The sequence below is a fragment of the Nymphalis io genome, chromosome 2 (genome assembly GCF_905147045.1).
Source record: "Nymphalis io chromosome 2, ilAglIoxx1.1, whole genome shotgun sequence".
Taxonomy (NCBI): domain Eukaryota; kingdom Metazoa; phylum Arthropoda; class Insecta; order Lepidoptera; family Nymphalidae; genus Nymphalis; species Nymphalis io.
Genome location: NC_065889.1, coordinates 1507534 through 1531483, shown reverse-complemented (window position 1 = coordinate 1531483; position 23950 = coordinate 1507534). Strand labels below are relative to the sequence as shown.

The window sequence follows — 23950 nt, the reverse complement described above, 5'->3', positions numbered from 1 at the left end:
AATCACGCATTGGCGATGTAAGAAGTGGTTAATATTTCTTACCATATTTTATTTAGCCCATAAATTTTATTTAGTGATGATAGATTCATAACCGGGAAAGCACCGAGATTTCGCTTGATTAGTTTTTTATTACAATACATTTGGTGTTGGACTTTTACTGGTAGGGCTTTGTGCAAGCTCGTCTGGGTAGGTACCACCGACTCATTTTTTTAAAATTAATAGGCCAGCGTTTGACCGTTGACTTGCCTGATGTTAAGCATCAATATTCATTCATTATATATTCACTCATCAGATTCATTGTACCGCAAAACAGCAGTACTTGGTATTGTTGTGTTCCGGTTTGAAAGGCGAGTGAGCCAGTGTAATTACAGGCACAAGGGACATAACATCTTAGTTCGCACGGTTAGTGGCTCATTGGTGATGTAAACGATGGTTAACATTTCTTACAATGCCAATGTCTATGGGCGTTGGTGACCACTTACCATCAGGTGGTCCATATGCTTGTCCGCCTTCCTATTCTAAAAAAAAGTAGATAATCGTGAGTAAAATTTCATATTGTGTCAGATGAAATTCTACGTTTGTAACTAACATCTAATAAGGCACCGTGGTGGATACTCTCTTGCGCAGAAGTGGAATGTTTAATGCACTGGGTTTGAGGTAATAAAAACAATAAAACGAGTCCTTAAAACATTTATTTATTATAAATTCTATCAAATAAAACATCGGAATGTACACGTAAATAATCTAAGTTATATTTAATAAGACAGGAAACATTTCAGATCTATCTTATTCGATAAGGCACTATTCGAGAACTTATTTAAATATATAGAAAAACAGACAACCGAATTATATAATATTTGATTGACAATTTATTTTTCTATTTCATTAACGTAATTTTCCGTGGACCTATTACGTAGACAAAATGACCATATATATATATCTTTTCCGAAAAACAATTATTTGTTGTTATCATGAGATCCACGGCACATTACGTTTTTTAATATAATTGTCATTAATATAACAATTTTCTTTTATCAATGTACTTATGACCTTTTAAAATTGATAGATTGATCTAAACAATAATTGTTATTATGATTTTTTTCAATCAATTGTAAAATAAAAAAAAATATTTTCTATAAACGATACAGTATACACGTCTTATTCGCGCTAAGTAAAATATCGCTATGAAGGAAAAGGACGCCAATAAAAAGGAACTTTAAAATAAGGATAAACTTGTTTGTTTCACTAATACAACGATATTGCGCGAAAAACAACCCTTTTAAATGTTTAAACATTAATAATAAAATATTCGTCGAAACCAGCACGACGAAAAAAGAAATAAATCTATAACTATAAAATTTAAAATACAACCTTAAAATATAAAGGAATTAGATTTATATAAAAAAAATATTCAAATTATATAATACACATTATTATGCGCAAATATTTTTAAAAATAGAACTAAACATAAATTCCAATTTTCTTTTTCGAAATTTAAAATTACACGATTATAATGTAAACTAAATGCAGAGGCTGATATTCAAATATCTGATCCCTATTAGCTATGTTATATACGGCTTTACTTATAAACGTTGTTTAGCAGGTGTTTGGTCAAACACTGATATCTCTTTCTGTCAACATATATTTGACATTAAAAAGAAGAAGACAACATTGTTTAAAAAATCACCCTAAATAACACGAGTGACAAGTGACATAACTGTAAATATTATATTATTAGAAACCCTTAAATATTTTAAGAGGTTGGTTTTAAAATCAGCAAAACCTATTAATTTCATTATTTTTTTTTATTTCAAATTAATATGTACTTTATTACCTCTATATATGACTCTTTTTTTAATTTTATACGTTATTATTATAAATCGATACGCAAGAAGAACAATTTGATATGAATTAAAATTTAATTTTATATGCTCTAGAAAATCAATATTTAAAAAAAAATTACAGTATATAATCGTATTGGCAATACCAAGGACAGAAATATGTTATTTACTAATTTAAAAAACAATTTTAGTATTTAATTTGTCCTTTAAAAATACACGCAACATTCAAGTATTATTATATCATAATCAAATAAGAGGTATTTCTTATATCATTTACCATAAAATTATTATATAACATGTGCCTTTTTCACAATATAGGTTGTACATTTATTCCAAATATTTGAGTATTACCACAGACTATATAAAAACGGTGTCGACAGATTATTAAGTATTACTTGTACTGTAGTGATCTATGTGTAGGAAAAGTTTAAAAATATTATTTTTCACATTTGTTTTTGCTCTGTGGATCTACTTAACTACATCGCTTCGTACTCACTAATAGTACCGCCGAAAACGGCGCCATTGTTACAGCTACGTTATGAGAAACTGCTCCTTACTCCAAACAGAATACGTTCTATTTTCACCAGTCGACGTCATCGGGCAGGCCGCCCGGGTATTCCCCGGTGAGGCACGCGGTGCAGTGCCCGCCCACCCCGTCGCTGGGCGTCACCTTCATGTTGTAGTGGATTGCACTCACGAGACCCTCCACGCTGAGATATTCGAGACTGTCAGCGCCTGTAGTATTAATTACAAAGTAACAGACAAATTCTCTCTCTCCCTCTCTATCTTTCTCTTTCGAGGACTTGTTTAAATTGTGAGGACAAAGAAAGTATATCGTCAAGACACAATCGTTATTGTAATGATTGAACACGAAAACGCGAATTAATTGAAATAAAGTTATTTGTAAATGTCACACTAAAAACATATAATCTTACAAAAAAAACGTTGCTTAAACTTCACATAATCGTTCAGTGTCGATAATAAAATTAAAATCAACAATAAAAAGCGAATATACTTATAAACATAATAGGTCTAAAAGCTAGTTATGTTAGCTCAGAGCATGAAGATAATAGAAGTAAATGCTTAATCAGCGGAATGTAAGTCATTGTGTCATTCCATGCTTTGGGATCGTACGTCTTGGGAAACGATTTGTAAAAAAGGAAGAACATTCGACTAGACCATTAACATAATTAAATATTTTAAAATACAAATATTATATCTTTTTTAAAAAAGTCTGACTTGCTCCCGTAAACTTGTCTAGTTTTTTATCGTTATGATAATAAAAATAAAGTTTATTTTTATAATAAAACCCCTACTGATCGACAAACAAACGTAGATTATATATAAATATAATGAATTATCTTATTTATGTCTTAATAACCTTAGCATTACGAGTATAAAACGTAAATATAATGGACCTGGAAAATTGTTCTATTATGTTTTTGATCAAACACAAACTGGATTTATTCATAAAAAAAAAATCAAATAAAAGATTAGTAATTTTGCTTTATACCCCTTTTTAAGGTGGAACGAATGAATTAGGAATTAATTTATGTTTTAATATGAGAAATAATCAACACACCAACATGTTCAGCAAGTTTAAACGAGTCCATTTTGTTAGCGATGAGCTCTTCTCTCGTTGGGATATTGATGCCCATGTAGCACGGGTACTTGAGGGGCGGGGATGCTATCCTGATGTGTACCTGATATGTGCATATTAACTCAATGATTTATTTACATTTTACAAGTCTTTTCTTCTTTTTAGGCATAAAAGCATCTTAAGATAAGCACTTTAAACGTCTTAAGATCTCATGATTGGCGATGAAGGAACGGTTAATATTTCTTATAATCTACCGCAATGGTAAGTAGAACCACTGAGGTATTCCACATTTACTTGTGTGTGTGTGTGCGTGCGCGTGCATGTGTGTGCGTGCGCGTGCAAGTGTGTGCGCGTGTGGGTGGGTGTGTTTGTGTGTGTGTCCCAAACTAAAATAATTTAAAGTAAGAGGTAAATATTAATAAAATTCTCACCTCGGCCGCTCCCGCATCCCTCAGCAACTTGATAATCGGTCCGATCGTATTCCCTCTCACGATCGAGTCGTCGATGAGAACGATTCGTTTCCCGCGCACGTTCTCCGAGAGCGCGCCAAACTTCTTAGCGACGCCCAGCTGACGCAGTCTCGTGGACGGCTGGATGAACGTTCTGCCGACGTATCGGTTCTTGCACAGGACTTCCATGAAGGGTATACCCGACTGTCGAGGGCAAAACAAACATTAATAATAATAATCAACGCAATATAAATCTACTTAGCTCAATGCTTTCCTTACAGGAGACCAATGAACATATCAAATATCTAAATATATTTTATTCCAGTTGAATTTTTCAAGGAGTAGATGGTCAATATATACCTGTCGCGCGTATCCGTGCGCGGCGGCGGTGCCGGACTCGGGCACGGACGACACGATGTCGGCGTCCACGGGCGACTCGCGCGCCAGCATGCGCCCGCACTGCAGCCGCGCCGAGTACACCATCTGACCTGCACGGAACAGTACCGTTAGCCGAGTACAGTTAGCACGTTCAAAAAAATGCAGGGCATCACTAGGTTGGGTGATTTATATCGGCACTGTTATCATTTTGGCGGGATTTGTAAACTTTTCGGCCAAACTTAGCCGAATGTTTAGGGAATATTATACGTGCACGAGTGCGTGCTCGAACACAAGAGCACTGTATTCTTTCACTCTAATCGATACGATCGAATAGAGACGCAGAACCAGCGGATGAACGTGCATTTCTAGACAGGAGCGTCCCCACAACTTGCCAGCTGCACGCTACTACTACTAATCGAATCTGCGCCGCAGACGCGAGCCCAACGATGTCGACAAGGGAGGGAGGCGGCGTCGGCGGGAGAGAAGTGCATTACTATTATATATATTACCCTCGAAGATGCTGTCGGCGCGCGCGAAGTACACGTACTCGAAGATGCAGAAGGCCTGGTGCTTGTCGGCCGGCCGCTCCACCACGTCCACCGTGCGCACGCCGTGCCGCGACATCTCGATGATCTCCCCGGGGAGCACCTCGCGCACGTAGCGCGCGCCTGCAGGGCGTCGCAGGCAAGGTTACGGTTACAAACGATACAAGAGAGTACTTTAGATGATATCATATGTAGAAAAGGAAAGCGGTCGGACACACTTGAACACGTTATGGTAAGTATCACCACAAACTGGGATTGAGAGAAAAATAAAACCAAATTTCCAGTTTTACGCTACCGCCAATGGAAGCTAAGATATTGCGTCTGTTCTGTCTTAGAAAATGTAAAATATTATTACAAAGTACGGCTGCTTAAAATATTGTTATCGTATGATATTATTCTTAAATAACTATGGCGCCCCAAAATACGCTCTAAACCTTTTCAAAAACTCTCTTGGCTCGGCACTAGCCGAATCAGACATTTAAAGGTTATTTCTTCACTTTTTTTATGTAATCATTGTCAATGACAATCAATTTTATGGTTTTTTTTTAAATAAAAGAATAACTATCCTCACTTACCAATAGAAAGGAATCCACAGGACTCGGATGAGACGACCCAACCTTCAGCCCTGTCCTCCACACCGTTCTTCGCGCAACCGTTCATAAGGACTGCAATTATATTCCAATATAAATGAATAGTTTCAAAAAATTAAACATATTTCAAAGTATAATATCATATAAATTACCTTCTCATGCATAATTTAATATTAAAATAAACCACTAATGTGAAGTGTGAAATTTAATGTGCAATTTAAATTGATTGATTATTATACTACATATACTACTTTTCTTTTGTAAATACATACTTATATAGATAATTATACCCAGACTCAGGACAAACAGACATGTTCATGCACACAAATGTCTGTCCTGGGTTGGAATCGAACCCACGACCATCGGTGTGAAAGGCAAAGTATCAACCAACCACGCCAACCGGTCCGTCAAATGATTTACGATTTTTTTTTTAATGGAATGTTCTTTTATGAAAAACCACTATTGGACATGCAAACGATTTCACACCAGAGTGAGTGAGTATTAAAAGCAAATATGGTAATATGCCAATATGACATTGCAATGTGCACATATGGCTGAGTGCACTCTATATGCTTTTATAGCTTAAATAGTAGGCTATGTTTGTATAACATGAAATAGAATGTATATGTTTTTATTGAAAATATATAATGAATGATTATGAATATATGAATGGAACATGCATTACCCGCCGCATGCTTCGATGATGACGATTTGTAGACATCTGCAAAAGTACAGATAAACAATGATTACAGTCACATGGGTCAGAAGAAATTAAGTGGACATTGCATGCGATGTATTCGAAATTTAAAATAATAGAAATTTTATGCAAAGACATTACAACATACTGCCTATATGGATCAATGGTTAGATCATGTGGATTTTAATCAAAAATCGATTTTACATTTTTCATTACAAAAATTATTATTCAATTATAATTTTTTTAAATAACATATTTCGTGTTTGTCGGTGCAAAAACTTCGTAATTAAATCTGCTGTATATCCCCCAGGCCCAGCAGCTTGTTCGTACAAGCTCCAAACCTTTTCCTCGAGAGGAGAGCCCTCTGCCCAAAAGTGGGACATTTACAAGATATATATTCTAATTCAGCTTATAAATATTAAAATTTCTAACTGAAACCCTCAGAAACATTATTATTATATTTTTAAAATCATCCTATTTAATCTAGGACAGTTTTATATTATTTAAAGAATTTTAAGAATCGATTAGGCAGTTCCAGAGATTATCCTCTACATACATACAAACAATATTTACCACTCTATAAAATAAAATTACTGTTATAGCAACTAAGTTTAATAGTATTAATAATTATTATTAAATTTCAGCAGAAAATAAATTAAAATTATTTTATTGTTAACAGTTTAATTAACATTATGTATCAGAAATATTATATATTGAGATAATATATAAGGTCACAACCAAATGACTGGCAAAGGTCATGATTAAATATAAAAATATGATTGTTATAAAACATCCCATTAAAAAAGTTCCCGTCTCCGCGTTTGTTTAACTTATCTCCGACGATATCATTCAAATTTATAAAATCTGTGCTTTTATTATACTACTTGAAACATGAGGCCCTTCCATTAAAAGGGGCCTCGAGGTTTTTTTTTTGATTGACGTCGATTTGCATGTTAGAGAATGTTGTTCAGGAATTAACTAATAAAATATATGTGTACTCACATGAGGAACCCAATGGCAGTATCTTGCCAAGGCAGAGCGGTCTGTTGCCATAGGGATCCCGGACTGCGTATATCTTGTCTTTGAGCATTATTACTAGGGAATAGCTGAGAGGGGCTAGCCTGAAAGAAATTGTCAAATATTAGTCACATCATTAATTTGATATAAATATTGCTTTCAAAAAAAGATTATTTACTTTCCGCCCGCATCTTTGCCCCAGTGTCTGACGGTAAGGAGGGGGGGGGGGGTGTTATGCACTACTTTCTTTTTCTCAAAAAATCATTCTGGTCGGTTAAGCGTAACAAACAAACTCATTGTCGCATTTCTAATATTAGTTAGGATTACAGCCTACATCACATATTTGAACCCAGGCCCTCGGGCTTTGCGGCCTTATAAGCTAGCCAAAATACAAACGAGACAGCCTGACATTACTTATTATTAAAACAGCGATAAATTAAGAGCAAATTTATTGTTACATTACCTCATAAGATGATTAATCCTGGCAGGCCAGTCGGGGCCATTGGTTTCACCCTCCGGTGGGTTGAGACATAAGGCTTGTGTGATCAGTTCAGAGTCTGAATGTGTGGATAGTCCCACTCCCCGGCCTAACACCTGTGAACAGTCATATTTCTGTGTCAGTTTATTTATTTATGGTAGGGCTTTGTGAAAGCTCACCCATATGAGTTTTTACAAAGCTCCCGGTCATCAATAAGTGACTTATTATAGGTCTACTCCCAAATGGTAGGATTAGGTGAGTGAGCTTATGTAATAAAGTAATTACAATCACAAGAGACATAATATATTAGTTCCTAAGATTTTCAATGCAAAGAAATTTTAAGGAATGCTTATTATTTCTTAAAGTAGTGAAACTAAAAATCAATGAATGATGATGATCACTTCCTATCAGTTTTCTTTTTATCATGAACTAGCTGCTCCGTCCGGTTCCATCGTTCGTTCGCTTTGCCTCCGATGGTCGTACCCAGATTTTGTATAATTTGTAACATTTCACAAAAATAAATAACAGACGAAAAAAGATTTTTTCGGAGCGAACTGGTAGATAATAGCAAGAGCGCTAATTAATCTATCAGTAACAGTACAGTAACAGCCTATTAATGTCCCACTGCTGAGCTAAGGCCTCCTCTCCCTTTTAAGAAGAAGGTTTGAAGCTTATTCCACCACGCTGCTCCAATGCGGGTTGGTAGAATACACATGTGGCATAATTTCAATGAAATTAGACACATGCAGGTTTCCTCACGATATTTCCCTTCACCGTCAAGCACGAGATGAATTATAATCACAAATTAAGCACATGAAGATTCAGTGGTGCTTGCCCGGATTTGAACCCACGTCCGTCGGTTAAGATTCACGCGTTCTAACCACTATGCCATCTCGGCTATATAATTAATCTATACTTTATATATATTCAATAATAAAGATTTGATTAAACACATTAAATAAGGACTACATCTATAAAGCTAATTCATATATATAATTGTGGTACCATCTTTCGTAAGCTGCTGCAATTGACGAGCTCGCCATTGTGCGCGACCGCCAGCGCCCCGTGCGCGGTGTGCACCACGAACGGCTGACAGTTCACCTCCTCGGACGCCGCTGATGTCGAGTACCTACACATTTAAATATAACATTACAATTATACTGCAAAGTAACATTGATTTTGACGAGCCGGTTGGCGTGGTTGGTAGATGCTTGCCTTTCACGCCGAAGTTTGTGGGTTCGATTCCCACCCAGGACAGATATTTGTGTGCATGAACATGACTATTTGTCCCAAGTCTGGGTGTAATTGTCCATATAAGTATGTATGTAGTTGTCTGGTTACCATAGTACAAGCTCTGTACAAGCTTAATTTGGGATCAGATGGCCGTGTGTGAAAAATGTTCCAGGATATTATTATTATATTATTATTATTAATATTTAAAAACATATTATAATGACAATTAACTGTTTCAAAAAAGTTTGTATCTTTAAAAGAAAAATATATTAATTGGCCTTGAAATTTTACTATCATCGCAATCAAAAAAAGTCTTATTTAATCAAGTCGTTATTTGAGTAAGAGAGCCATAAAACTGCCGATATTGTCCAACGGATATGAATCAATGCAACTTATCTGATGGTCGCGGGTTCAAATCACTAGTAACATGTACTACTGTGTAGAAATAGTTAAACTACCGCCGGTTCGGGATGACCGAGTAGAAACGGAAACTCACTAATCTTAAATAATAATAGTTAATCTTTTTCTTTCATATGAATAAGAAGTAATAAAATAAATAGTTGTTGCTTACGGTAAATTATCCAGCTTAATTAGACATGTAAAAGTTAAAAGTATGAATCATTTTAATTCAAAGTATTTTATTAGTATCAAAATAACATTAGAAGGACAAATTATTTTTTGGGGTCAGGATCAAGGGGGTGCTCACCTCGTGTGCCCAATTCCAAGGTTGCCCTTTAGTTTCCTCATGGCTTCGTCATTAAATATGTTATTGATAAGGCCCATGCCCTTGTGTGTGTTGAACGTGCGCGCGCTCTTGCCCTCTGACGTCACTATACCCGCAGATTCCTGACCTCTGGAAACAAATAAAACACGGGAGTTAGGTAAAATTATAATTCGTGTAGTTAAATTGTGTGTTCAATATATATATATATTTTATTATATGTGTTTGTACATAAAATAAGGGAATAATTCGTGTGTACTCTATGAGGCAATTTATGCTTTTGGATCTCGTTCTCTCTTTCCCCCTGTCATTCTTTCTTTCATTAATTCTCTCTCTAAATACAGAATTTAATGTTTATCATAACATTATAAAATTACATCATTATTGAAATATAGACTTAAATAGATATATATGTCCAATTGTATATACCATAATAGAAAAAAATGGGTTAAATATATGAAATAACACTAAATTGCATTGCTTTATACTACATGCTTGTTAAAGTATTATATATAAGGGTTATATATATCCTAATCTAATAATTTACATTAAGACAAAAATATTTTTTAATAATTCCAATTAACCAAGGTTTTTTTTAAAAAACATTTATCTCCGTGTTAAAAGTTCACGCTAACGATTACGGATATAATGTCAAGTACATATATTCAATGTTTTAATTTAAAATGATATTATTATTACAAATCAAGCACCTGGTCGAAAATTATGGAAAAAAATGTTATTCGGTTCGAGTAAAATGATATGTTACCAATATCGGAGGCGAATTAAATACACCTTTAAACAATAAAACATAGTTATGTCTATATTTCTTATAAAAATTATCTTTATATAAATAAATATTGTATGGCAATATCACGCACGTAGCACAATATTCTTGATTCCTTTAATGTTTTGCGAATTCAAGAATTAACTTTTTGTATTTCTAAATAAATTATATTACAATGTTAATGACTATTTGTGACAAAAATTGAAGAAAAATAATACGTATAATTTCGACATTGAGAGCTTATTTTTAATGGCATTTTACACGACTGCTCAAAAACGGAGTGTAATGTTTTTTGGGTTCATGTATGAGTTTCTTTACTCCACCATAACTTTATAATGCCTGAATAAATTTGGATGTTTGGGCTATCGTTAGAACCCTTACATAATTCCGAGTAATATTGACTATATTTTTTTTACTTTTTAGTTCATTCTTTGACGTCGTACGTCGTAATTTTTTTATTTTGACCTCGTCATATTAATAACTTACTATTTAATTTTAAATATTGCAGGTGTCGCCAAATTGTTTTTTCTTGAAAACACATCTCCACATATTTGACGTCGTTGTTGTCTATACATAATATTATGGCCCATACGTACAAACTAATGTATTCTGTTAAACGTATTTTATTACCAGAACCACATGTTCTCAATAAGATCAAGAATCGAATTTGAAAGCGTTACGTAATAAAACACTTACAAAGACTTTATTACAACATAGATGTGACTGTACTTTTGCGTAATGAGACTTTAGTTTGGTTTTCTTTTTGTAATGATATTGCGGTTATCGCGGTCAGATACTGTCGCAAGACCGCAATAGACTTGTCCTGACTTTGTTACCAATCTTAAAGACAGTTCTCATCAAAAGCGTTTGTTAGAAGTACCCAGATGGGACAGTAACCTAGGTGAATTCTAAAAGATCTTAATCGAAGATTGCGGATTTCAGCTTGTGTTGCCAGATAGTTGCGAGATTCGTCCGGATTCTCCAGGAATTTTACAAGATCTCCACAGACTCCAAACAAAATCCATAATAAACAATGATAGGCTAAGTAGGAGCTTCTCGGAAATTTCTACACGAAATAATAATTTAAAATTGCCGCACGCTTTCATATTTCGACCCACAAATTGCAAGAGACTGAATTTTAATGTAAATTGTTCGAAATTTCAATCATTTTTTAATATTAATAAAGGGTTCGTATTGATGGTAAAGACCGAATACAATTGGCAACCTACAAATGATGTATAGTTAAATTAGTTATGTCTTAATAATGTTATAGCCCACTAATTTAAATAGTATATATTTTTCCATGTTTATTCAAATAGCTATTTATTTCAATTTTGTCTACATATTTTAGTCTCCCAATCTGGTAGCTCCAGTTTCCATGCTCAGCTGTGATGAAAAAAATCTTGAGGTACATTGCATGTGCGAGATGGATTTCTTTCACATTCGATTCCAACAAGCACTTGAGTAGCGTGATGAAATAAGCTCCAAATCTTTTTCGCTTAAGGAGAAGTGACTTTTAAGCAGCATTTACTTTTTTAAATGGGAATTTGATTGTGATGTGACAGGAGCGTTCATACATTTATACCAATAAGTGAGACTATATCGCGCCAAATTACAGATTGACCCACCAGACCAATATCCTAGCATTACTGCTAATCTAGTCTACTCCTTTTCAACTATCTATATCTTTGAATTTTATTTGAAATAGGTTAGCTTGTAAAAAAACACGGTCTTTGCGGCATTTAAATATCTATTAATCTATTGTAGATTTGGCTACAGAACAGGACGAGTGTAACGGAGCGTGTAATTGAAGTATTTTTTATCTTCGCTAGAGACAAATATTATATGAGTATAATATAACTTTGCAAGTAACAATTTTACGCGATAATTTCGTTGTAATTATATTTTTTTATTTTATTTGTTATCTGTACTGAAGCAACAAATTTTATGTCAAGCGTTTGCAGACAGATAATTGCATTACATTTCTGGGTTGCGATATGGTAATACTTTCAGGACGTAGGGTAATATATTAAGAAAAAAAATTGTTATTTATTTATTCTATCGTTTGACAATCAATATGTATGTGTAATCCTTTATCTTGAATAAAGTATTATTTCAAATATTATTAGTTAATCATTTATTTATGTATTAATATATTTACCGATGCTGCAGCGCGACAAGCCCGAGGCATATAACTTGTGCTACGTCCACTTGTGTCGGCCATTCTCCTGTGCCGATTGCACCGAACACGCCGCATTCGTGTGTTAAACCTAAAACAGTGAAAAATCTTCTACATTTCATTATACTGAAAGAGACAATGTCGTCCTTTCTCTCTCTCTCCCTTTCTCCTTCTCAATCTTGACGATATTTCTTAAATTGTTTTAAAGATCCATTTAACATATCCTACAATGTTTCTCTAATTCAAATACAGAATGGATGTTAGTATATCACTTTGAGATATTTTAGTTATTACATATACTTAAAAAAAAGCCGAGATGGCCTAGTGGTAAGAACGGGTGAATCTTAACCGATGATCGTGGGTTCAAACCCGGGCAAGCACCACTGAATTTTCATGTGCTTAATTTGTGATTATAATTCATCCCATTCTATACGGTGAAGGAAAACATCGTGAGGAAACCTGCATGTGTCTAATTTCACTGAAATTCTGCCACATGTGTATTCCACCAACCCGCATTGGAGCAGCGTGGTGGAATAAGCTCCAAACCTTCTCCTCAAAAAGAGGTGCGGAGGCCTTTAGCCCAGCAGTGGGACATTCACAGGCTGTTACGGTATATACTTAATGTATTTTTGATAAAAAGCTACTTTTTATGATACAAACTTTTTTGTAAATATCTGTCGGTTTTGCTTTACAGCTGAACGGATTTTGATAATATTTGGTATAAAGCAAGCTTGTAGACAAGGCATGCTACTTTTTTATAACTAAGAACTACAGTTCTAAATAACGGGTGAAAACAGGTATAATATTTAAGCTATAATTCTACTAGGACCCTTGAATTATTAACACAATTATAAAACTACATACCTATTTTATAATTGTGATTTTAAATAAAGAAACGAGCAACTACTGAATTTCTTGTCTCGGTTCTCCTCGGTGAAGTATTTATTTTGAACCAGTGGTAACTTTCCGAGCCGAGATGGCCTAGTGGAAGCCGAGCTAGCCCAGTGGTTAGAACGCGTGAATTTTAACCGATGATCGTGGGTTCAAGCCCGGGCAAGCACCACCGAATTTTCATGTGCTTAATTAGTATTTATAATTCATCTCGTGCTTAACGGTGAAGAAAAATATCATGAGGAAACCTGCATGTATCTAATTTCATTGAAATTCTGCCACATTTGTATTCTACCAACCCGCATTAGAGCAGCGTGGTGGAATAAGCTCCAAACCTTCCCCTCAAAAGGGTGAGGAGGCCTTAGCCTGGCAGTGGGACATTAACAGGCTGTTACTGGTAACTTTCCATCATTATAATACTGTAAAATGACTAAGAGCGCAATCGAATAAAAATATGTTTTGATTTAATATGTTATGATTAGAATATTATGCCAATAATAGCCCTTAAAACGAATTTTTTCAGGGCAATTAGATTTTTAATTCTTGCAGCAGATTTCATAACCAGCGTAGTTGTATATATTGCATATATTATTTGATCATTGTTGACCTCACACACTCGCCTACCCTATCCAAAGTATATAAGCAATATCAACGTGAACGGCTTGTTTACAAAAAACAAATATATCACACACGAAAGTTAAAAACGAATTTATTAATAAAAATGATGAAACATACAGAGGTCATATCAAAGAAAAACACTAATAGTCCAGAGATAAGCTGGGCATTCTCGGGACCTGATAACGAACATCTGTTCGTATCTATTTTGTTTAAATTTTGCAACTATTTTGATAAGGATGTATTCGAATCTTGCGTTTGACACACTTTTGGAATATATGCTATCTACCAAACTTTTATTGACCAAAAGTTGTAAATCATTTAACTTACGTCGGGGTTTTGTTCTAACTTTTGGTCTTTAAGCAGTATTAGGAATGATATTAATAACTATGAGATCGCGAATTATAATAATTTTGCGGAGAAATAGTCGATCGAATAATCGTGATTAAAAAAATGTATTTTTAATACAACGACATAACAACATATGGTACAGCACCACATAGTATGTGAATACATACCTGATTCTACCGCTCCCCTGCCAAACCTCTTACTATTTATTTTGACTTCACTCTGTGTTCTGTCACACTGACAGCTGTCATTCTGACAATTGTCACTGTCATTGACACTCAATCTTTCTGTGATATTTGTGGTTTCTCCTCTTCCCTTTCGTAACTGACATGGCGATGGTCCTGCGGGACCGTCCATGTTTGATCTGTAAAAAAAAACGAATTTTTAAACATAGAATTAAAGGTTAAACAAATTCGAACGGATAACTTTTGACTTTCTAACATCGGTTAGTGTTTTCGATCTACTTTATATTCTAAGGATAGTAAAAGTAACGTGTTAAGAAAGTGCGCCTCGTTCGAACTGGAATGCGACTTTGCAAATGAATTACGAGATCTAATAATAATTAAACCAATGTTTTTAACATTAACGCCGATTCTAAAAATGTTTTTTCCAACATATATATTTGGAATAGCATCAAGTACTATTTTATAGTATCGAGTGAAGTTTGGGTGACGATAGTTGACGAGCTCATAATAGTATATAATTTTCATTACTATTCGATGTACAATACATATAACTTATTGTGAACCGAATCATAATGAATAATTTATTTTAAAGAATAATACGACATCAAACCAACTCAAATAATATTACTTTTACAAATATCTGACACATCGTGCAAAGCATAAATATTAACGTATTCGTGATGCCGTGCGGTTTCCAGCTGAGTAGAAGTGAGCCCCACAACCATTAAGCCGTAGATCCAAGTAGGGTTTTGTGTTAAGGGCATCTATTATTGTGTCATAAGAAGCCTCAACAACTCATATGACTTCGAATTTTTGTAACACTGACTACTCTAAAGAACGACTGCTTATTCCTATAGATATGCTAGTTTAAAGACGAAATTGTAATGGTACAGCCTTTGAGCAACTTCATAAGATAAAAACTTCACATTAACTTAATATATTCTAGCACAAGAAATGTATTATGAGCCACTACGGCTGTATTGCGGTGTGGTTTCTTGTTAAGTATAGATCCACTCAAACTCTTACTGTCGTGTAAGACAACTAAGGATTTTTTTGGGATAAGCATCCACCCATATTGTACGCAATTAGAGCAACGTATGGAAATGAACCGTAACAGTATTGTCATAGCCATCATTTCATTTTGGAAAACCCAAGAAGATTTTTGATAAGGTTTTGAATAAAAAGTACGGTATTTTGAAAAATGAATTAATTCGTAAGTTTGATAGAATAATTCTTGATCGTTTTATTTGAATGGGACACCATCATTCCCATGCGACACCATTCTCTTTATTAGATGCAAAGCACGCTGCCAGTTATAAAAATCCAATCATTTATATTAAGTGTGTTAACACTTTGCGCCGACCTCAAAGGGTTAGATTAAGAAAAAATATTATAATTAAAAAAAAATTGAAATTTAAAAAACGGTATAAATATTTATCGATACTATAAAAAATATTTTGTCTATGATTAATTAATAAAACTAAACTGACTTAACAATCATTAGGTTATGATTGATAATAATTAATTGTCATACAATCAACTCACTTAAAATATTAGAAAATGAATCAAAACGAATTCGTACTCATTAATATAATATCAAACAACGACAAAGCGTATCACTGACCCGCAGTAACTAACCAAGAACGTAAAACAACACGAGATTATATTTGACGCAACCACCAACGAAATAAATATAAATATTATTAAACTGATAAATCGACAAACAATTTTTTTTAAAAGCCAGCTGTCACACAAACAGAACTGGTCTCTATTGCAATACTCGAAACATTGTGTTTTAACGAAATAAAAGATCAGCATTACGTTTTTGAGGTCATCAAAACATGTTCGAAATGTGTCGCAAAATTAGACCCACATACGCTCTGTGACGTCATTTGCCCAAAGGCCGCATTGTTGCTAAATGATTAGAAGAAATATTTACATCTATAAAAATATTTATTCAATATATAAAAACAATTTTATGTTATGTTGTACATGACTATAACACCGATCAAATAACTTGTCAAGGTCGATTTTAATTTCAGCAAAAAATGATGTATCTAATTTTAGTAAGAACTTAGTTGATAAATGACAAAAACTGATTTCATATTATTTAGTTTTGTTATAAAATTTTAAATGTCCACAATTTTAGTCGAAAAGTATTAACTCAATTTAAAAAAAAACTGAAGTCTATTTGGGTGAAAAGAAAATAAAATTTTTATTGTAATAAATATTGTTTATATTAAATTTCTACTCATCATCATTAAGCACTTCAAAATTTGAAACAGATAGATCTCTTATGTGTCGTCCTTTAATAGGTGAAATTGGCAGAATAATTTGCGCCTACGCGCCAAAAAAGTAAAAAAGAAAAAAAGTAAATTTGTTTATAGAAACTAAAATAAACTTAAAAGATTTCCCGAACATTGATACTAGCTAATTATAACCTATATTGATATGCTACACATGCTAATGTAGTGTTTAATTACATAATTGCTTCTTGGCGACCTTACTATGATTAACGACGGCATGAGGAGATATGTTATATACCTGCACGAGATGCGTTCATGTTTTACAGATAATTGCATACACGGCAATCACGTAAATTGCAATAATTTATTTTAACTAAAACTTCTTTTATATACTGTAAAGTACTTTATTTATTATTAATTTAGTAACTTTTTTTAATATCGCCTGTCTATGAAAACGGACAATATAAAAAAAATATATTTTTATATATACTTGATCTACATTTAAGGGCAAAATAAACAATAGGAAAAATCTCCGATAAATTTATAACCATTGACATTAAAAATGTAATGCATCGGAAACGAATGAACGCAGCGTTAAATATTAAACGTTTCGTACACATTTAAAAATTAATATTTAATTGTGTATTTATAACAATAGTAATAATAGTAGGGGGTATTTGAGGCTCGCCGGTGTCCAAGGCGCCGAATGCGCCCCGAACATTAAAAAATCAGCGGAAACCTGTCCGTCTTAACGAGGAGCGCCACGGGATCACTTGCGCATGCAACCGTAACGCTTTGACCCCCCACACCCCCCTCCCCTAACACACGGGCGACGCGCAGGTAGTGTTATATTGTATACGTTACTTAACTTTTTATGTGTGTATGTAGCTTTATTATAATTGTTTTTAAATAACTGATATTATACGTGTTCCTAGTTAAACATGATATTAGAGAGAAAATATTATATTGTTCAATAACTTCGAAATCATTTTGAATATTAAAAACAAGTTATGTTAAAATTAACAAATCAAGTATGACTAACCATTGTCTCTAAAGTTTATAAAAATACACTACCATAAGGAAATTTATAACTGAATATATACCAATACATTTATTTTATATGAAGTGCCTGCAATTCTCTCTCATGTGTCGTCATCGTGTACCGCCTGAGCCGCAGGGGGTCAGTTATCTTATGACATTACGAGTATCTTTCCACAACAGCATCACTATAAACAAATAGATGATAAGGTCTAAATTCTGCGTACATAATAATATAAATATTATCTCTTGAAACTTCAATGCTATTTATAGAAATACTTGCAGGCATTTCTCACGCTGACGAACATTAAAATTTTTCAACACAAAAATTTAAGGTTAACTGTAAAACAAAGTTTAAAGTCGCAGTCGTTTTTAAAAAAAAGTGCAGTAATTATAGTTTAAAATTAGTAGAATACAAGTTAAAATTGTACAGAGAAAGTTGCATCAGTAGTTTGGCGACTAAAATTTTATTTTATTTAATACAGTATAAATTAAAAATGATGATTTTATATTAAAAATAAATTTAGTGTAATTTATTTAAGCTGTATACCAAAAGTCATTCGTAAACTTAAACTATAGAATGAAAAAAAAATACTATAAATGTATGTTCGACAATTGCCTGACAGCCTAAAATACAAGCGTTCACACATTATGACGATTCTTTAGTATTTATAAGTGCCTCCATGAACAAATTATACTTAAATATTACACTAGAAATATATATTTTTTTAAATATTACGACTGTAATTCGTCTAGGACTAAGACCGACTTGCCTTACATTAGATTCCTTCGCCTATTTTAAATTGCAAAAGTAATTTCTGAAAAAAAAAACTACTCCAGGATAAATGTAATTGAGTCGTGTAAAATATGATGACAATAATATCAGCAATGTTTAATATTCTCATGGCCAGCTACAGTTTGTTTACAATATGCGTAATTGCCGAAATAAGATATAAATCACGCTAGCTAAGTACGACTAGAATGATGAAAGATCTTATATAACAAACAATCGGTATTATATAATGATATACAGAAACAGAAGGAATTTTATAATAATAACATAAATGTTCTTTTATCCTGAACAGGTGTTTTATAACTAGATTATATTTTGTAATAGTTTAATTTTTAAAATGTAATGTTACACAAGTATAAAATCCGGAAAAGAACAATTTCGCTTTAAATTTTTAAAATATATATTAAAAGTAAATATATACAATAAAATAGTAACATACCTTTATTATATTTAATTTAAATCCAGTTTTATTAAATTTTTTATTCCATTCCGTTCCATTCAGTTCTAATCACTCATAAATGGTTTACGGTATATATCCAAAACATTTCAAATAGATTACTAATATACAGTTTTATAAATAGTACAAATGAAACTGATTCAGACTAATCATAAAACCCGGCGTCACTTAATTATTTCAATTAAATTAATGTAGCAAATGCGTTGAATAATTTAGAATTATTATCAGCCATGAGATCCTAAGCCAATATAAATTGGATAATGAAAAGCTTTCAGAATCTTTATGTAATAACCGAAGTCGATTAAATCTCTTACTGTACAGACCTTTTGACTGCCAGGCCACGGAATGTGGGCCAATAACACATTCGCCCCGGCTTACTGATAATACCTTATTATTGTTTACGTACAAACTAGCGCAAACATTATTTTTCATATACATGTATTGCATCATGTTATTAATTTAATGTTTATAGAAATCTCTATTAATTATCAGATGTTCTTTACATGTTATGTTTATATAAATATTTTTCGTATATCATGTAAAGTTTTAATGAAAGCATAAATTACGTATTATTTTTCGTAAACAATATATGTAATTGATATGGAACAAACCTTGAAGTTTAAATAGGCAATGTTTGGTAAAAAAAATTCAACGTTGGCTTTGTCTACGAAAAGAAATATTTTTCTATTTGTGGTTGGCTTCATTATTCATTATTCATGGTTTAAAAAATGTGTTTTTTTTTTTTCGTTTCGTTAAGTTTTTAACAATTATTTTTTGTATCAATAATATTTAAAATACACATTCAATTCTTGTGACAAAGAAAATAATATATAAACTTCGGCACATATTTTCCAGGGACCAATTTCTAAATTTTATGAACACATTGGGTGATTGGAGGGTAGGTAGGCGTTATAACGTAAAAAAATATACGTAAATATATACATAGTATATACAGGTATATGACAGGACTGGTTTGTTTAAGAAAATGAAACTGGGTTGCCACCCACAGTTTCACTTATGTAGATGTGAAAGATGATTATATACTCTTGTCCGATCTTTGTACAACAGTGGACCAAATTATATTGCGCAAACGTGTATGCGCAATATAATTTGAACAACGCGCAAGAACAAATGACAAGACAACTTAAAACTAGCCACTAGGCACATTAGCTCTGAATTGTAGGACGATATGATTTTAATACTTCACTAATATGTATTAATCGTGGCGGTTAAAGTAAGCTACGTATAAAGCAATATGGCTTGTTAAAAAAAACTTATTTAGTTAGTAAGTCTATTGATGATGTAGACGATATGTCTGTGCAGCAATCATTTGACTCAAGGCCGCATTTGCTGCTATGTAAATATTTTTCGGAGCTTTGAGGACAACTGGTGGTACGGCTTTGTGCAAGCTCGTCTGTGTAGGTATCGTCCACTCATCAGATATTCTACAGCAAAACAGCAGTACTTGGTATTGTTGTGTTCCTGTTTGAAGATAGAGTGAGCCAGTGTAATTACAGGCACAAGGGATATAACATCTTAGTTCCCAAGGTTGGTGGCGCATTGGTGATGTAAGCGATGGTTAATATTTCTTACAATGCCAATTTCTATGGGCGTTGGGGACCATTTTCCATCAGGTGGCCCATATGCTCATTTGCCTTCTTATTCTATTAAAAAAACCCTACTTATGATATATATAACACATACACCGTCACCGTTATATAGTGATAATTACCGTTGCAACAATAACTCATAACAATAACAATAACTCAGTTCCTTCAAACGAGGCGTGAAGAGGCATCTTGCGGGCCGGTAAGGCGAAGGCGGCTAGTGCAGAACGTTTTTCCCGTCTGTACTGGCCGTCGTCGCATTTGGACTCTACTACCACTTACCATCAGGTGGAGTAGAGTCATTTGCCCTCCCGGCGAATACAAAAAAAAAAAAAAAAATAGCAATCCACCGTTGGTTACTATTTCGCCTCCTACACATCTCCTATATCTCTTTACACTAAAATGAAGATAAATAATTTTTTTTATACTAAAGCAGATATTACATCTGATACGCCAGGTTTATGATCAAAATAGAAGTATGACAGTGACAACCCAAGTAGTTTTGCAAAAATGTTTAAGACGCCTTTTTATTATTCCAAGATTTTCATTCAATTATAAATACTGAAATTCAGTGTTCAGCAAATATTGGTACAACAGTAAATTTGACTAACTAATTTTGTAATTGTATCGCCACCTCATTTAGCACCCACAAGCCCCTAAGGATGGCAACCACTGGCATATGATGCAATAGACAGAAGAATGACCAGACAGATGCAAATGGAACACAAACGCCTCGATTTATTTATTTACTTTATGTTGCATTCCAGTTAAGGTAACGTTTTATACACATGTACACAAAAAAATGGTAGGAATATTCAAAAATGCATTAGTTACGACAAACGGAAATCACAAAATCGTGATCTCTTCCAGGCAAACTTTGGGCAGCAGACCAATTGCCATTGTAACATATGTGAGAAGAAGGATAAATATAGATAATAATTGTCACTTATTATTATCACTTAAGAAATCTATGGTTTTGAACACCTCTGTCTTCACAAATTAGTTTTCCAGATCAAGCAAGTCTCATGGACAGACAGACTAGTTATATTTAAAACTATCCATATTAATGCCTACAATGTGATATAATTATAAGTCGGTTTTACTGTTTGCTGTTAATTATCAGAATTATTTGAACAATAATTATATACATTATACACTTCTTTAATTTAATTATAATGATTTTAAGAAATCCATATTTAATTATACAGGAAATGAATATTTAGACACATAAAATAAATATGGTAAGCTGGTATATATATACATATTACCTAGTCGTTGATCATATCAATTTCAACCTAGTTTACTTGGTGTAGGGTATTGTGTAAGGCCGTCTAAATAAGTACTACCAAATTTAATCTATTCCTTTATTGCCAATCAGTAATAATTTGTATTGCTATATTCTCATATAAATGGTAAGTGGTGCACTAAGCAGATACTAAGATGTTAAGTGTGTCCATAACATATTCGGTTTGTGCAATGGCAGTGTGTGGAATTATAAATGTTTCATAAGCTGATAAATGTCAGTATATGTTGTGACCTCTCATATTTATTTAAAACGGCAACACCAACTGAAATGAAGATAGATTTGTACAAGTATTTTAACATGGAACACCAGATCTACTACATCAGATAAGAATCCTTATCTTGTACTCATTGATTATAAATGTCTAATCTATACAATACTACAACAACAAATAATTCAATTAACGACTTCAACTATATAGATGGATTGAATTTTTATTCATTCCTTGTTCTGAGAAAATATTCAACACAATTTGTACCTAATAGGTGCAACTAAAAACCATTAAGCAAAGAATTTAATTAAATATTCCATGTTTTACATAAAAACAAAATTTACTAAATCATAAGTAATATAATTTAACGAGTTTATTTATACATTATTTGTTATCTTTATTTGTATCCATAGACTGCATGAACATCATTTAAGGTTAAAGATTTGTTTATTATATGGCGGTTTAGTATAAAAAAGAATTTAGTCTTAATAATATAATGGCATTTAACATGATATGATACTAGTTCTACTAGTATCAAAGAATAACTTTTATTACTCTTTGATAAGGAAGATAGTAAGTACATTATTGTGAACCGGCATTAACTATAAATATTATAGATTTTAAATTTTTATCTGATGTGGCTTTAACGGTAATGTGCAAAGATTATCTTAGCCTTGACATAATTTTAACTTTATAATTACTGCTGTAAGTAAAGAAGTGAAATTATATTGTACTTTATAATTTATTGTTATTGCATTTTATTTAAACATAATTATTTCATAAGTTCTGTTTTTTGTAGTGCATGTTAAGTGAAATTTTATGATTACAGATACAGAATGTATGACAATCAGATCTTATAGTATGTTTATATTATTGTATTAATATTGTTTAAATGACGTTACATTCATATTGGCCAGTATAAAAAGTTAACCCTTAAGTTAACCACGATTTTCCCGACTTGTAATAAATATTGACTGAAAAAGACATTAGGTAATATATAGTAGTAGTTCAATATTCAAATTATAAACAAATAAACATGTTTTTTTCTTATGAAATGCCTCATCCGATTCTTTGTATTGAAATCAATTGAATTACTTAATTGATGATTCTGCGCAGAAAACCGACCATGTGGATTCCGCAAGCAATCAACGAAATAACCGTAGCAATTAAAAACCACACCATTATTACAAGACTTCATATAGAATATCGACATATCAAATCTCGTCGCGTAATTAATTTATTTACTTTTTTTACACTAACCTGTATGTAACAGCTGATTTTAAAAAGGTTTTATTAAAGTAAAAAAATAAATTCAACGTACCTTAGTTATAAAACTATACACAATTAGACCAAACTGAGTTATAATTAAAAACAACAACGATCTTGTCCGAGCGTAGTTGAGTGACAAGTATCAAGAAATAATTGAATGGCCATACATTATTTGAATTTGAATTGAAAGCAACTGCGCGTGCGACTGAGCAAACGTTTTGAGCGACTGAAACAGATACAGCAATACTGCGACTAGATGATTTTGAAACTATATCATATATTTGATTTCAATTTTTAATATGACGAAATTGCAAATTTTTATCTTATTATTATTATTGAACATAATTTCATACACGAATATGAGTTTGTTATATTGTTCACGTATCCCATCGTATAGGACACATTGTTCTTTTTTATATTTTATAGAAACTTAGTTTTTTTACGTTTTGTATAACAGTTCAATTATAAGTCTATA

The 23950-nt window shown here is 32.8% G+C and overlaps 1 protein-coding gene across 2 annotated transcripts; it reads right to left on the bottom strand.

Moving 5' to 3' along the window:
• Positions 1–676: 676 nt before the first annotated feature.
• On the bottom strand, positions 677–23684 carry LOC126777252 (amidophosphoribosyltransferase-like). Of its 2 annotated transcripts, XM_050500259.1 has the most exons (14): positions 23528–23684; positions 14537–14730; positions 12495–12603; positions 9535–9681; positions 8601–8724; positions 7581–7711; positions 7103–7221; positions 6089–6124; positions 5389–5478; positions 4778–4936; positions 4251–4378; positions 3873–4094; positions 3424–3544; positions 677–2576 (listed from the first exon to the last, which is right to left on the bottom strand). In XM_050500259.1, the coding sequence occupies exons 2-14, from the start codon at positions 14721–14723 to the stop codon at positions 2422–2424; spliced, it is 1728 nt and encodes a 575-aa protein (XP_050356216.1). In that variant the 5' UTR covers positions 14724–14730; positions 23528–23684; the 3' UTR covers positions 677–2421. The 2 variants fall into 2 exon arrangements, with proteins under 2 accessions (XP_050356216.1, XP_050356223.1); XM_050500266.1 differs by lacking the exon at positions 6089–6124.
• Between the last annotated feature and the right edge of the window lie 266 nt (positions 23685–23950).

Bases quoted from the DNA above. Each gene is read 5' to 3' on its own strand.
- LOC126777252 (XM_050500259.1), bottom strand. From the start codon at position 14,723: ATGGACGGTCCCGCAGGACCATCGCCATGTCAGTTACGAAAGGGAAGA. The intron at 4,379-4,777 runs GTAATATATATA...TGTTCCGTGCAG, and splicing joins CGCCGACAGCATCTTCGAGG to GTCAGATGGTGTACTCGGCG. The intron at 4,095-4,250 runs GTATATATTGAC...TGCCCTCGACAG, and splicing joins CGCACGGATACGCGCGACAG to TCGGGTATACCCTTCATGGA.